General features: G+C 57.2%; 1 protein-coding gene across 4 annotated transcripts in view; it reads right to left on the reverse strand.

The window, feature by feature from the left end:
* The window catches only part of Stat3 (signal transducer and activator of transcription 3), a 34138-nt gene that overhangs the window by 14570 nt on the left and 3400 nt on the right, over positions 1-16168 (reverse strand). For all 4 annotated transcript variants that reach the window (XM_023718011.1, XM_004633777.2, XM_004633778.2 and 1 more), the window contains exons 2-5: positions 3130-3276; positions 2591-2735; positions 2121-2219; positions 530-625 (exon numbers count right to left, since the gene is read on the reverse strand). In XM_023718011.1, the coding sequence (XP_023573779.1) occupies positions 530-625; positions 2121-2219; positions 2591-2735; positions 3130-3257 (468 nt within the window). In that variant the 5' untranslated portion in view covers positions 3258-3276. The remainder of the gene's footprint in view (positions 1-529; positions 626-2120; positions 2220-2590; positions 2736-3129; positions 3277-16168) is intronic.

A 16168-nucleotide genomic window follows, 5' to 3' on the forward strand; every position in this document is an offset into this window, starting at 1 on the left:
CCCTGCACCCCGCACCTGCCTGCGCCCTGCACCTGCCTGCGCCCCGCACCTGCACCCGCTTGCACCTGCACCCCGCGCCTGCACCCCGCGCCTGCACCCCGCACCTGCACCTGCTTGCACCCTGCACCCCGCACCTGTACCCGCTTGCACCCTGCACCCCGCACCTGCACCCGCCTGCACCCTGCACCCCGCACCTGCACCCGCCTGCACCCTGCACCCCGCACCTGCACCCGCTTGCACCCTGCACCCTGCGCCTGCACCTGCACCCCGCACCCTGCACCCCGCACCTGCACCCTGCACCCCGCACCCCACACCCCGCACCTGCACCCGCTTGCACCCTGCACCCCGCGCCCTGCACCCACACCCGCCTGCGCCCCACACCCCGCACCTGCTTGCGTCCCGCACCCCACGCCCTGCAGCCCGCACCTGCACCCACTTGCGCCCCGCACCCTGCACCTGCACCCGCCTGCGCCCCGCACCCCACACCCCGCGCCCTGCACCTGCACCCGCCTGTGCCCCGCGCCCTCACCTGCACCCGCTTGCGCACGTCCTGCAGATGTTGCTCCAGCATCTGCTGCTTCTCCGTCACCACAGCCGCCGTGGGGTGGCTGGCCTGGCCCCCTTGCTGCAGGAGAGGTGACACACGGGTGAGCTTGGGACTCGTGGAGAGATGGCTGGGCTTCCACCCCACCCTCCTGCATGGCTCAAGATGCAGCTGCCGAGAAGTGGGGAAACTAAGGAGGGAATGCTGTGGGTCTGGGGCCCAGGACACCCTGCATCTGCCATCCCTGTGCCAGGGTGCGTGCTCAGGGAAATACGGGGGCGGGGGCCGAGCAGTGCAGGCCTCAGCGTGACCAAGCCCGGCTCTGCAGAGTCATATCAGCAGCACTGGGGACGAGCTCACACACGAGGTCCTAAGCTCAATTCCCAGTTCAAAGGTTAAACCAGTAAGCCCAGAACAAATGGCAATGGCAGACACCAACGCCAGTGTCAGCAGGGCATGCAGCCAGCAGGCCTGTGACTCCTGCACTAGAGACACTGAGGCAGGAGGATGGAAGCTGGAGTCCTGCCTGGATAGCTCAGTGAGAAGAACCTATCTCAAAAATTAAAACAGGGTAGGCCCAGGAATGTGGCTCTGTGGAAGGCTCTGAGCTCTGAGTTTAATTCCCAGAACTGCCAAAATTAAAAACAACTGGTGAGTGATACATTCGGAATAAAAAGGATGCCCTTTAGAGCTCAGGGTGGTGGGGAACCTGTAACTGAACATTCAGGGGCCTGAGGCAGGAGGATCATGAGTTCCAGGCCACCCTGGGCTATAGGGCAAGACCCATCTGGAACGTCCTGCCCTGGGGAGGATGCCAGGTCCAGATGGACATCATCTGAGGGCGGAGAGGCCACCCTGAGGTCAGTGACCCATGAAGCCTGTTAGAGCCAAGAGCGGAGACAGGTGGCGATGGAGGGGGCTGAGTAAGGAGAGACGCTGTCACCCAAGTTTCCAAGCAGGGGACTCCTGGACACCAGACTTCCTCCTGATGTCACCCTGAGCCGCCACCCTCCCGTCTGCCCCTGCGACCTGTTGCCACCAGCTTGGCGCCCAGGCCTCTGCTTTACATCCTGGCTCCTAACTGTGCTCTCTTCAGCCACAAGTCTCCAAAGCAGGTCTGACTCGCCAGCTTTATTTTTTATTTCCATTTTGTTCTTTGTAGTACCAGAGATTGAGCCTAGGGCCTTCTCACTGAGCTACATCCCAGTCCCTTTACTTTTTATTTTTGAGAAAGGGTCTTCATGTTGCCCAGGCTGGGCTTGAACTCAGTGAGCCTCCTGCCTCAGCCTCCCAAGTGCTGGGATGGCAGGCGTGCACCACGATGCTAGCCAGGGTCTTCTTACACTATTGGTCTCTTTAAGGCTTTTCTTTCTTTCTAGCTTTTTTTTTTTTTTTTTTTTTTTTTTTTGGTGGAACCAAGGATTGAACTCAGGCCCTTGCGCTTGCCAGGGAAGCGCTTATTGCACTGAGCCATCTCCCTGGCCCCCTTCTTTCTAGCTTCTTAATGACAGGTGCTGACTGCATCTCAGGCGCCAAGACGCCGCACCCACTAGCCACGCCCTGCTCCCGGGCTCACCTGGGCAGCGGTGGCCGCCGTCTGCAGGAGGCGGGACTCCTCCCACAGGCACCGGGCCACAATGCGTGCGATCTCCATGGGCTTCTCCAGGTACCTGCTCTGTAGGGAAAGAGCGGGGAAGCTGAGGCTAGCGGGGCCCACAGAGAGGGCAGCGCACACGCCTGGCACCCCAGCACTTCGGGCTGAGGCAGGGGGCCTGCGTGAGTTCCAGGCCATCCTGGGCCACCAATGAGCTCAGCCTGCACCGGTCGGCATCATGCTGGGACAGCGCTCTGTGGCCCTGCGTCTCCGCACACCTGCCTGCTTGGTCTCACTTGCAGGTGGCTGACTTTGTCATCCCGCACCTGACTTATAGGCAGGTCACCGGCGCAGGTATGACGCACGAGAGGTGATCCTTGTCAGGATAGTGGCCGCGAGGACCTCCTGGTGACGGGGTAGGGAGGGGGACTGGGCGCCGCCGAGGCCCGCACCTGCAGGAACTGCTTGATGCGGCGCAGGTTGTGCTGGTAGAGGACGTTGGACTCCTGCAGGAAGCGGCTGTACTGCTGGTCGATCTCGCCCAGGAGGTTGTGGAACACTAGGGTGGCGTGCGACTCCTTGCTGGCTGCGTACGCCCTGGGGACACAGGAAGCCCGGTGAGCCCTGTGCCCAGGGGCGGAGGTGGGGAGCCCGGTCCCAAAATGTAAAGAAGGGCTGGGGACATAAGTCACAGCAAACGTGGCAGACTCCGTACCCAGGACCCAAACTCCCAAAACCAAATCAAACCCAGGGCAGGTCTGCCACTCTAACTCATTCACCCTTTTTATCTTTCTTGCTCAGTAACAACTCAGTCATTGCTAACAATTTTTCCAGGAATCAGGAACTCGCACAGTATATGTGGGGAAAAAACCTTTCTCGGCCACACTCCAAGAGATGAGCACACAGGCCCTTGGGTGAGGGACAGCTGTCCCCCACCGCAGGCACCCCGTGCCCAGCACCGGCCCGCGCACCCCGGCCCAGGCGCACTCACCAGTCCTGGCTCTCAATCCAGGGTGCGAGGAACTGGCGCAGCTCCATGGGGAAGCTGTCGCTGTAGAGCTGGTGCAGCTGCTCCAGGTACCGCGTGTCCAGCTGCTGCAGCTGGTTCCACTGCGCCATGCTGCCGGCTCGGTGCTGCCTGCGGCGAGAGCGACCATCAGCACGAGCCCCGCGGGGCTCAGCTGGCAACAGCGCATGTCCCTGACACAAGTGGCGGGGCTGGCCCGGGGTGGCGATGGCACAGAGGCTGCACGGCAGGGGGTGAGCGGGCACGGGACCAGAGCCGAGATGCAGGGTGCTTTTGCTGTGTTTTCTTTTGCTACCATGTCTCACTATGCAGCTCGGTTAGCCCTGAACTCTGGGCAAGCCTCCTGCCTCAGCCTCCAGGGAGCAGGGATCACTGGCGTGCACCACCTCACCTCACTTAGAATCCGGTATGCACCTCAAGGGTGGGAGGTGACCAGGGTGTTGCCGCACACCGTCATCCTAGCACTCTGGAGGCAGGAGGACTGCCACAAGTTTGAGGTCAGCCTGAACTAGAGAGAGGAGCCCAGCCTTCAGCTCAGTCTGTCTGCTAAGTGGGGAAGTCCTGAATTCAGTTCCACAACCAAACAACAAAAATAAAAAACACAAGGTGCATGAGTCAAATCCCTTCCGTGGCAGCTCTCTCTGTCCTTCTACAAGGAGCAGTTCATGGCCCACACCCTGGGGGCTGAGAGGTCCGACAGCTAGGCAGGAAGCAGCCTCCTCTCTGCCGGCCACAGGGCATCCAGGTGACCAGGCGGTGCCCACACAGCTCCATCCAGGGCCACGCGCTCCCCAGGGTGCCGCTGCAGTGCACGCCTGGCCCACCTTGGACTGGACCGAGGGAGAGACACTGGCACACAGGTTGCTCCGGGATGCTCTGGTGTGAGCCGCCCGCTGCTGGGGGCAGCCCTCCCTGCCTAAGACCGCTCACAGCATCACTCCAGACAGAGCAGTTGGAGCCGAGCTGAGAAGAGTGGGGCGTCAGAGGTGGGAGCCAGGCTCAGCACGGACTCCCAAAGCAGGAGCAGGCTCTAGGCAGAAGCCTGAAATGAGGCTGGGCAGCACTGGTAAGAAATCAAAGGCCAGTAGGGCGGGGTGCATGCCTGTAGCCATCGCATGGGGGCTGAGGCAGGAGGGTCTCCTTGAGTTCAAGGCCAGCCTGAACTCACAGGGAAACCCTGTCTCAAAACAAGGCAAAGCAAAACAGAACAAATGCCTCTTGCACTTAGAATAACACACGATGTGAAGTGAAGACCTGCCTCACAGGCCAGGCATGGTGGCACTCAGGAGGCTGAGGCAGGAGAATCGCTTCGAGTTCAAGACCAGCCTGAACTGCACAGAGAGACCATGCCCCAAAAGACCAACAAAAGAAAGGCCTGCCTCACAGACTCGCAATCCTTTGGTTTCTCAGGCCCTCACTGCACAGACAGGAGCATCCCTTTATGTAGCTGCCTACACACAGATCTGTCAAGGCTCACGTCAGGTGGCCCCTATGGCAGCCACGGCCAGGCACAGCCATGCACGCCTGTCACCCAGCCCTCTGAGGCAGGAGGGTCACAGGTCGGCGCTCAGCCCTGGGAAACTAGTGATTTAGTGAGATCCTGTTTTCAAACAAGAAACACAGAAGTCTGGGGCCCAGCTCAGCGAGAAGGCCTTGGGTTAATCCCAAGTACCACCAAGAAGATGAGAAAGCTTTTAGATACTCTGGGCTAGGCCCAGGACCCCAGCATCTGAGAGGCTGAGGCAGGAGGATCGCTGAGAGCTCAAGGGTAGCCTGGGCTACTTGGTGAGACACAACCTCAAAAGAACAAAACAAAAAGTCAAGGAGCAGGCGGCAATTCCAGGGGGAGCGGGGCACACGCGCCACCACCTCTCAGAGAGTACCACACTGAGCAGGCCACACGTTGCCTGCAAGGCGCAGCCAGAGAGCACGCCCAGGGCTCGGTTTACCTTTCTCCCCAACAAAATACCCAACGCTTGCCTGTCATCCCAGCCCTCGGGAGGGCGACACAGGAGGACGCTGTGAGTCTGAGACCAGCCTGGGCTGCAGAGTGAGCTCAAGGCTGAACTGCGTCGCAAGACCCCAACTCAAGAACACACACAAGAAAACCCAACCCCAAAACCCAACCCCCGAACTAAAGGAAGGGAAGGTTCCTTGGCCCACACTCGGCCGACGCCAGGCCGGAGCAGCACGCGGCAGAGGCCGGCCGGCCGCTCACTGTGGCAGAAGGCGGCAAAAGCAGCGCGCGCACAAAGCAGGGGCCGCAGAGCGCAGCCTCCTCCGCCCTCGCCCTGCGCAGGCGGCCGCCCGGTGCAGCACCCCCAGCATCGGCCCCCAAACCAACCCCCAACTCTAGCAGCTGCCCTGTGGTGCCTGCATGAGGCTTTGGGGGACATCCAGACACAACCCGTAACACCACTTGTCTGGGATGCCACCGCCACCTGGCTCTGCGCTCATTGTTTTACTGGGAAAAAAACCAAAACACTTAAAAGAGGCCACTTTATTTCACAATCTCAACTCTGCCTTTTCAAATTATAAATTAAGCTAACAAACTCCACTAAATTGTAACAAAAGTATTTATTTTTAAAAAGTCTTTTATTTTAATTTATTTGGTACAGGGTCTCACTATGCAGCTTGGACTCAGTGATCCTCCTGTCTTGGCCTCCCCAGCGCTGGAATTATAGGCATATAATTCCACTTCCGGCTTTGGTGGCCAGCATGGTGTATGTGGGGTTCTGGGACCAGCATGGCATGTGGTACAGGGAATCGAACCAGGGTCCTTGTGCTATCGGGCAGGCGCTTAGACAACTGAGCTATCTCCCTAGCCCATGAAAGTATTTCTTATGTGCAGAACAATTCTCAAAAAAGCATGAAGAAATTAAAGGGCAAAAGCAAAGGTAGATCACAGAAAATGGGAACAGATCTTCTGTAAAGGGAAGGGACCAGGAAACCAGGCGGAGGTCCACAATGGGAGGAACCTAAAAAGCACAAAGGGGGGCATGGTCCAACCAACCCCTTTCAAGGGACGCATGACAATATCCGAGGCTGGTGGCGCTGTGGCCTGCACCTGCAAAGCCAGCACTTGGGGCTGTGGCAGGAGCTCGGCCGGGAGGGAGGCCGGGGGCTCCCTGTGAGCTCAAACAGCTTTCTGGACTGCACAGGAAGACCTGTGTCAAAACCAGAGAAAGTTTTAAAAAGAACTGTGAGCCTGCAAGTCACAAGCACTTCCCAGAACCCACCCATCTGCACCATGCTGCGTGCCAGGCTCTGGGCAGGGGGCAGGGGCAGGGGGAGGTGGCCGTGTCAGGCCCGGCCCGGCTCAGACCTCTCACAATCTGAAACTAGTTTTCTGCAACAGAAGAGAAAGGCAGAACGCCCAGTGTCGCTATGGTCGCAGGGGCTCTCGGGGCTCCTGGAGCAGGCAGCTTGCAGCCCGAAGTCCATGCAGCAAGCGGGCTGGCGGGGCAGCGCGGGCCTCAGAGCTGTCCACAGCCCCTGGGGGCCTGGTCTCTCTACAGGCTCTGGCCTGGAGAACAAGAGCCACATCAGGGGTCCCAAGGAAGGGCTCGGGACTATGCCTTGAGCCGGCCTCTGAGGGGGCTGCGCCGCCCCAAGCCCCAGGGGGCTGAAACAGAGGAGGGAAAGCGAAACTCATGGAAAGCAGGTGACGGGACAAGAACCTGAAACAGAAAGCGGTCTGCGGAGAACTCCGGTTCCCACGCCATGCGTTCTCCTTGGGTTACCCACACTTCACATGAAAAATCTCTGTTTCAGCCGGGTATGGTGCAGCATGCCAGGGATGCCAGCACCAGGAGGCCGAGGCAGGAGAAGAGCACCGCAAGTTTGAGGCCAGCCTGACCTGCAGAGCAGATCCTGTCTCCAAAAGCCCTCAGAAATAATAACAAAAATAACAAAGAAAAATAAAAGGACTGGAGATGCAGCTCCTCAGTGGAGACCCTGGATCTACTACTCCCAAGAGCCGCAGAACGCTAACTCAGGAAGTACTAATGTGCAGGCAGTGTGGACCCTGCGCCACACCACGGCATCCAGCCCGAGTGGCCGCTGAGGCGCAGGGAGCCCGCTCAGCCCTGGGTGCCTCAGTTCCCCTGCCTGTACAGGGCCAAGGGCACACTGCCCAGGGCCCTGTGGACACGGGGCTCTGGGGACATAGTAGCTGCCAGGACCCTGTGCAGTGGCCCGGCCTCCGGCTGCCCTGTGCCTGTCCCACCACTGCCAACCCGCGCCTGCCTGGCCCAGCACCCTGCCTACCCTGTGGGACAGCCAGGCCCGGGCGAGGACAAGGACCGCAGCGCCCCACTGCGGGATCCCTAGATGGCTTGGGACAGCCACCTCCATCCAGCTGCAGGCTGGGGCCACGGGGGGACTTGTGCGGGCCCTTCTCCCGTGAGGCGTGTGCACGCCTTCACCCCAGAGTTTGGGAGGCTGAGGCAGGAGGACTGCTGCAAATGTTAGGCCGGCGCGGGCCACACACCAAGACGTTCCCAGAGCGCTCCAAGGCTTCAGGCCGAGCACTCGTCTTGCGGCTCTTCGCACTCCAGTCGTCATCACCCGGACCGAGACTCGAGCGTCCTGACTCGAGCGTCCTGTCGTTGCCTCCACCCCGCCCTGGGTTTCAGACCTGGCGGGTTTGGCGTGTGCTGCCCCTCTGCAGCACGGGAGATGCCGGGGCAGCCTGCCTCCCCAACCGCCCAGCGCCACGGAAGCCCCAGCTCAGGGCCCGCGGTCCCCACGTGGTCCCCACACGTGGAGGCAGGACCAACAGAAGTGCGCCCGGCTCAAGCAGAACCTCACACATTGTTCAGAACGTTCATCACAGCCTGCGAGGACGGCGTGGAGGAGACAGACAGCAGTGGAGGTGGCGGAAGGGCACCGTCTTCGCTCATCTCCACAGAATTTAACAGGTCTCGAAAACACATCGGGGTGGCTGTAAATCCTGGAACTCAAGAGTGGACTAAAGCGCCTGCTTAGGCAGACCAGAGACTGGGGTTCAACCCCTAGCGTGCTGTGCCAGCCCCGCACCCAGGGCACACTGAGATGGTGACAGACTGGGCGTGGCGGCACGCGCCTGTAATCCCAGGGCTCGGAAGGCTGAAAACAGGAGGATCACTAGAGTCCGATCCGTGTAGCGAGACCCTACAGACGTGTACTAAATACATTAAGAAAGAAAACCCTGGCACTCGGGAGGCTGAGGCAGGCGAGTCCTGCGTCAGAAACCAACCAGACCCTGGCTTTTGTCCGCAACACCACAGGGAAAAAAGCAAATGTAGTGTAGGCCCATTGTCTCACCGTGGACGCTGAGGGAGGAGCCCAGGGGACCCAGTGCCAAAGGACGCGGAGACAACAGGACAGGAGCCTGTTTTGCTCAGCACCAGCTTCTCGGCCTTCTCTGGTTTTTAGAAGAGGTTTACTTTTTGGTTTCAGCACTGAGGACCGAGCCCAGGGCTTCCAGCTTGTGAGGCACGCACTCAACCTTTCCACCACTGATGTCTGCACGCATTGCTGGGATGCAAATTAGGGTCATGTTTGGGCAAAACGCTTAGCATCGAGCAACAGCAGAAGGGGAGCTGAGCAGACACAGCTCACCAGCACGGCACCTGGATGGCAAGCGCAAGGTCCTGAGTTCAATTCCTGGCTAAAAAGGAAAACACACAGCATTATTTTCTGTTCCTTCAGGAAAAAAAAAAAATCTTTTTTTTTCTTTAAAAATTTGTTTGGAATCAGCTTCCTGTTTTTTCTTGTTTCTCTTTTTGAGACAAGGTTTCGTGACGCAGCTCAGGCTGGCCTGGCGCTCACCTGGGAGCCCACCCGGCCTCCAACTCCGCGCGACCCTCCAGCCTCCAGCCTCGAGCACTGGGCTGAAGGCGTGCGCTGCCACGCCCGGCCTGGAATCCCCCTATCAATCACCTCATTTACTCAGTTACTTAGAAAAATTCCTGCTGTGGAGCTGGTGGCAGAGAGAGGTGGCAACAGGACGGACTGGTCCCCGCTTCCCGGCACTAGCCGGACCACACCCAGGATGCTGAGCGACTGCTGAATGCCAAGAGCCTACAGATGACAGGAGGGGGCAGGCCTCTGCCTGAGCCTTGGGGATTTCCTGAGCGGCTCCGCTTCACAGCCCAAGCTGACCTTGAACTGCAGATCCTCGCCCCAGCCTCAGCCTCAGCCTCCGCCACCCCAGCTAAATCTCAACCTTTTTAAAGCTAAGCTCCAGCCTCGGTTCCCAGGGCCAGGACGGCACAAACCCTCTTCCAGCCAGTGAGCAAACGGCTGCTGTGCTTCCCCAGACAGCCGGCCTGCGGGGCTCCGGGTCCACGGGAAGCCACCCTCTCGCTCTGGCCTCCAATCTGAAGCCTGCAGCTGGGCACGGGTATGCATGCGTGTCACCGCTGCTGTTGGGGGGCTCAGGTAAGAGGGTCTTAGTGAGTTCGAGGCCAGCCTGGGCTATGAAGCGAAACCCTGTCTCAAGAAAAAAAAAAAAATCAGAACCCCTAAAAAAGTGACCAAAAGGGGCCCAAGAAGAGGACCGAGGAACGGGGCCAGCACTTGCCCCGGCTCTATTTCTTCCCTCCTCCACTCAACCCCAGTGTAAACAGATAAATGATGACCTACTCCCAGGGGCTCAGGAGAGGGAGGAAGAGGTGCGGCGGGCATGGTGGCCAACACCTGCAATCCCAGGGCTCGAGGCTGAGGCAGGAGGGTCACGTGAGGTGGAGGCCAGCCTCAAGTGCATCGGGCAACTGTGTCTCAAAAAGACAAAAAAAGAGGGTTGGGGTATAGTTCAGTGGCACAAGTGCCTGCCTGGTAAGCACAAGGTCCTGAGTTTGATTCCCAGTACAAAAAAAAAAAGGAGGTGAAAACCAGGATCTTAAGGCCTTGAAGCCGCGTCGTGTGGCAGCAGTTCCAGGGCCCGGGGCCGTGGCGTGAACACTGTATTTGTGTGACTTCACTAGACGCAGTTACGCAGCACATTCGTGAAGCCGTGGACGGCAGGAGGCCGGACCCGGCTACTGTGTAGAGGACTGCACCATTTTTGTAGATTTAAAAACACTTTGGGGGGACTGGGGATCAAACCCAGGGCCTCACACACCCCAAGCAAGGGCTCTGCCATTAGCTCCAGGGTACTGATTTATTCTTTTGTATGTGTGAGACAGGGTCTGGCTGTGCAGCCCAAGCTGGACTCGAACCTGCTGAGATCCTCCCACCTCAGCCACCTAAGTGGGGATTGCAGGTGTGCGCCACCACGCCCGGCCCCCAGTCTACTAATTGTAAAAATGTATTTAATGTGCTTTTCGGCCAGGGGTGGTGGCACATATCTAGAGTGCCACCATCTCAGGAAGCTGAAGCAGGAGGATCACAAATGCAAGCTCAGCCTGCGCAGCTTAGCAACCTAAGCTGACACTGTCGCAAAAAGATAAAGAATAACCCTAAAGGGGCTGGGGCTTGGCGCTGTGAAGAAAGCCCCAGGCTCAATCCTCAGTGCTGAAAAATAAAGCTGATAAAAGAAGGGCCACCTTTCCAGGATTTGGTGTGGACTGACCCAGACTGCCACAAAACCACAGCCATCCTACACCTGGCCGCACCAGGACTCCGGGCCTCCCGCAAGGAGATGAGTGTTGTCCTCAGGTAAGGTGAGGAAGGCATGCCAGGGGGCTGCCCCAGGCTCCTCCCACTATCCACTTTAAATCTTATCTCTGGGGCTGGAGAGATGGCTCAGTGGTCTAAAGCGCCTACTTAGAACAAGCTTAGCAAAGCACAGGGACCGCGGTTCAATCCCCCAGCACCACATGCCAGCCAGCCCCGCCCCCTGGTGGGCTGAGCTGGCCACACACACACGCACACACACACACACACACACACAAATAAATAAATAAATATCTTATCTCTGCTGATAAGATCTCTAGCAAGTAAATTTCTTTTCAATTTTGTTACACAGTTAGAAGAAAATCCAGAGCTTTACTTAAGATGCATGTACAAAGGAAAGGGAGCCTCACTAGGACTTGTCTGTGATAAATCAATACTAGAATTACCTAGTAAAAAAAATAATAACTTTAAAACTTGATCAAGGCTCTCCATGAATTTGAGGCCCACCAGTTCTACATAGTGAGTTCAAGGCCAGCCTGGACAATGGAGATCTGTCTCAAAACAACTAAGACCACCTCTGCAGCCATAAAAACAAAACTTCCTTGGGGACCACCCGATCTGGCCCCCCTCCTGTCCCTCCCTCGGACAGGAGCTTTCTTTCCCCCGATAAACATATTCTGCTCATAAAAAAAAAAAAATTCCTGAGCCCTGTGGACACATCCTGTCCGTCCAAGGACCTCATGTCCACGACTTGCAAAGCTGAGCTGTCCTCACACCGCAGACCAGTCTGACCGAAATCCCTGGCTCAGCTGTTTCAGCGACCCCAGCTCAGGGGGCCCAGGCCTGGCAGCCCGGCGCTCAGGAGGCGGGGGTGGAGGACCACAGTACCTGAGGCCAGCCTGGACTACACGGCGAGACCCTGCCTCAAACCGACAACAAAAGCACAAATAAAATGCCCCTAGATCAACTAACTCATTCTCTGGAACCGATCCATAGAGCCGTTCCCCAGTCAATATTCTCTCTCTTACAACCCACAAATTTTGGTGCTAAACTCTTATGAATAGTTCCCAAACTTTGAGAATGCTACCGAATTTCTAGCTATTAGAAATATGCATTCAGGGCTGGCAAGGTAACTCAACAGACTAAGCGCCTGCTTAGGCAAGCGCAGGGACCCGGTTCAGCCCCCAGCACCATATGCTGTGCTGGCTGATGCTGAGCTGGCCAGGCGTGGAGGCTCACAACTGTAATCCCAGCACTGGGGAGGCTGAAAGCAGGAGGATCACGACATCCAAGCGTGCAGTGAGAGCCTGTACCAAATACTAAAAAAAAAAAAAAAAGTATCAATATCTATTCAAATTAGGGGCTGGTGAGATGGCTCAGTGGTCTAAAGCACCTACTTAGAACAAGCTTAGCAAAGCACAGGGACCCGGTTCAATCCCCAGCACCACATGCCAGCCAGCCCGCCCCCTGGTGGGCTGAGCTGGCCACACACACACACACATAAATAAAATTTAAAAAACACCCCAACACATTAGAGCTAAGCTGTGGAAGGGGACCACACCTGCTATTTCAGCACTCGCGGGAGGCAGAGGCAGGAGGGTCCCTGCAACTCCGAGGCCAGCCTGGGCTACAAAGTAAGTTGAAGGTCAGCGCGAGTGACATGGTGAGACCCCATCTCAAAAACAAAACAAGGGCCCGGGAGACAGCGCACCAGTCTAAGTGCCTGCCTGGCAGGCACAAGGACCTGGCTTTGATCCCCAGTACCGCATGCCGTGCTGACCCCAAAAAAACTGAGTGTGGTGGCGCCTGCCTGCAATCCCAGCGCCGGGGAGGCTGCGACAGGAGGCTCACTATGAGTCTGAGCTGCATCACCAAAAACAAAAACCAACCAGGGGCCGGGAGATGGCTCAGTAGAGTAAGTGCTTCCCTGGCAAGCACAGGGGCCTGAGTTCAATCCCCAGTTCCACCAAAAAAACCCCAAAAACAAAAAACCAACCAAACCACAACAGGTGCAAGGCAATAGAAATTAGATATTGTATATTCACAGGTATTAGGAAATACCTATTAAAATTATGTTTTAACAAAAATCACGCCAGGTCTGGTAGTACAAACCCGTAACCCCAGCACTCAGCAGGCTGAGGCAGAAGGATCACCCCTAAGTGCAAGACCAGCCTGGGCTACAAAGTGAGCTCAAGGCCATCTTGAAGTGCAGAGCGAGAGCCCGTCTCAAGACAAAACCAATAGAAAGCACTCCAGCTTTTAAGTGTGTGTTTTCTTTCTTTTCCTTTCCTTTCCTTTTTTCTTCTTTTGAAACAGGGCCTTGTTCTGGAGTTCAGGCTAGCTTTGAACTTACTAGGTAGGGTAGGCAGGCCTCAGACTTACAGGGACCCTCGTGCCTCAGCTTCCGGTGGTGGGGTGACAGGTATGCACCACCATGCCTGGCTTAATGCATTTCTAAAAAACAATAAAGGGCCAGTATATAGCGTAAGACTGGCTTTTTTTTTTTTGGCAGAACCAGGGATTGAACTCAGGCCCTTGCGCTTGCCAGGGAAGCGCTTATTCCACTGAGCCACCTCCCCAGCCCCGAAGGGCCAGTATATAGCTCGCTGACTAAGCGCTTGCTTAGGTAAGGGGAGGGGCCAGGGTTCGATCCCTGGAGTGCTGAGCTAGGGATAGAGTCTGGGCGGGCGTGGGGGCGCACATCTGTAATCCCAGCACTAGGGAGGCAGAAATCAAGAGGACCACTAGCAGTCTGGGCCATGTAGTGAGACCAGGCATACAAAACTAAACTAAAAATAATAATAATAATAAAAAAACCACTGCATGTTAACAAAATAGTTACTATTTTTTTTAAAAAAAAAAAAAAAAGAGCAGAAACAGTGACACTGTTGAAAGTTTTGGCATCTAGTGTCTGTCTTACAGAAAATGACGGGCTTCTGGGAACTGCTTTCCTTCACTCTTGCAATACTGTCTTGGCTGAAGTATTTGAGGGAAACTGGGCTTCACACAAATATACTATTTGGAAAAGGGAAAGCTCTAGTCTCTTCAGATAACGCTGGATGGGGCCAGGAGATGGCTCAGTAGACTAAGCGCCGGCCTGGCAAGCGCAAGGACCCGAGTTCAATCCCCAGTTCCGCGAAGGGGCCTGCCCATGCGCTCAGGTGTTTAAGCACCTGCTGAAACAAAGCAGTCAGGCTCAGGATGCTGTGCTTCGATCCTCTCATCCTCAAGCCAAACCAGACCTGCCCTGAACATACCCTGAGCGGCCCAAAAAAAACCTCCTTCGGATAATGTTGGATGGTCTTCTATGACATCACACCCAAATGCACACTCCCAGCTGCGCTGAGGAGCCGAGAGTCCTCCCAGAGATCCTCCTGCCCCGGCCTCCAGGGTGCGGGGCAGACAGGCATGCCCACAGGGCCCGGCCCAGCTACCAGAGCTTTCTTTGTGCCTCCCCTTTCTTCAGAGACTATCCAAGTGGCACAAGCTGGCACAAGCACAGGGCCGAGAGGTGGTTATCCTGACTGCGTTTGACCAGAAGGTCTTCCATGTAGCTCCATTTCTCTCTGAGTAAACTGACTCTAATGGCCAGCAGCAGGGGCACAAACGCCAGGTAGGCAAGAAGCGCAAACAGAAGGATGAAGTAGTTTTTCAAGTATGACAAACGAGTTCTGTTTGGAGGCGTCCATGTGCACGTGGGTACACAGCTGTTGACACGTGTGAGCAGGTGTGTGTGTGTGTGTGCAAAGCCCAACGCGCGCCACAAGAGGGACCTCAGGGCTCTGGCCCAGGAGTCACCAAGGAAGGTCACTGGGCAGGAATCTGCGTTCTGTGGCTCCTGCCACCCCACCCACCAACTCCTCCGGCCAGGGCCTGGCCACACCTATGAGGTCGGTGCATTCGTCCTATTCTAATGGAAAGAGCCAATATATGAAATTATAAATAAACTGTGTGGGCGAGGTGGGCACACCGGTCAGCCCACCACCGCTCAGTAGGCTGAGGCAGGAGGATCGCCAAATTTAAGCCCAGCCTGGGCTACCTTGCACCTTAGCGAGACGCTGACACAAAATAAAAAGGACAGAGGATGTAGCTCAGTGCTGAGGAACCAGGTTCGGTCTCCAGCAGTTACAGAAACGGGGGCGCAGCACAGCCGACTCCTGGACGTGCACTCACCGTGCTCACGGGGGCTCCTAAATCCCACCCGACTGCTAAGGCATGCACGGAAAGGTCCGTCGAGGCGACCCTCTCCCCGCGGCCTCAGAGCCGAGTCCCAGGCCCTGCTCCAGACTGCAGCACGGAGTGCCAGTGCCCGAAGAGCTGTGGGCAGCTCGGGCCCACTCTCGCCCGGCTCCCAGTGGCCTGGCAGGCCTTCCTGCCTGTGCTTCTGCGAGCCCTGAAAGCCACTTTCCCCGAAATGGCTTCAGGGCTGCCTCACAGCCGGAGCCGCAGCCAAAGGAGCTTTCACTTTCTCTTTCCTGCAGGCTTCCCACTGCACCCCCGCCAGCCGCCTGAGCATGACCAAGTGGCTCTGAACCCCAGGAACCTGGGACCCTGGTTTACAAAGCAAAGGGACAGAGGGGCAAGGGCAGGGATGGGGGAAGGGAAGGCGCTCCACCTCCAGGTGCCACTCGGACAGCTGCTCAGCTCACACAGGGACGCAGACTTGGGTGGGAAGCGCAGCTCACAGCCCTCTGGCCACTCTGTGACACCCAGCAGGCCGCAGCGGGCAACCTCGTCTCCTGGGGACTCCCGAGGCAGAGGCCGGAGCCTCTCTGGCCGGCCTGGGAGCTGGGGATGCAGCAGCCCTGCCGGCAGGCCTGGATTCGGGTCACTCCTCCAACGCTGCCTGCGCTTTCTGTGCGACCACAACTCTAAGGCACCAGCTCGTCCCCCGGGGAGGAGTGTGGGGCACACACCTGCGATCCCAGGTCTCTGGAGGCTGATGGGAGGAGGCCAAGTTCAAGCCCAGCCCAGGCAGCTTAACCAGATCCTGCCTCAGCGAAGGGCTCGGGGCCAAGGTTCAGTGTGCAGGCTCTGAGTTCAAGTGCTGGTGACAGGGAGAAGGAAAAATGAAAACAAAGCCTCTTATCATGTTGAATAGCACTTAAAATTCAGTGCTGGGACGAGTCACGGATTTTGCAAGAGGCGGAGACAAGTGCTCAGGAGAGCAGGATGCACCGTCACCAGCTGTCTTTCCTGGGGCAGCCTCTAAGAGGACCCCCGTGAATCCCGTCTCCTCATGGCTCAGAACCTCCTGACTCCTCTCTCCTTCCTCTGGGTCATTCACAGCTGCTCGGAATCCTAACTCAAGTCAGCAGCACACAGGACTCCCAAGGCGAGAACAGAGCTCCCTAGCTCAGGCTGCCAGCCACCTGGCAAAGCACAGGCCCGCATCCTCAGC

The sequence above is a fragment of the Octodon degus genome, unplaced genomic scaffold (genome assembly GCF_000260255.1).
Source record: "Octodon degus isolate 3935 unplaced genomic scaffold, OctDeg1.0 scaffold00056, whole genome shotgun sequence".
Taxonomy (NCBI): Eukaryota; Metazoa; Chordata; class Mammalia; order Rodentia; family Octodontidae; genus Octodon; species Octodon degus.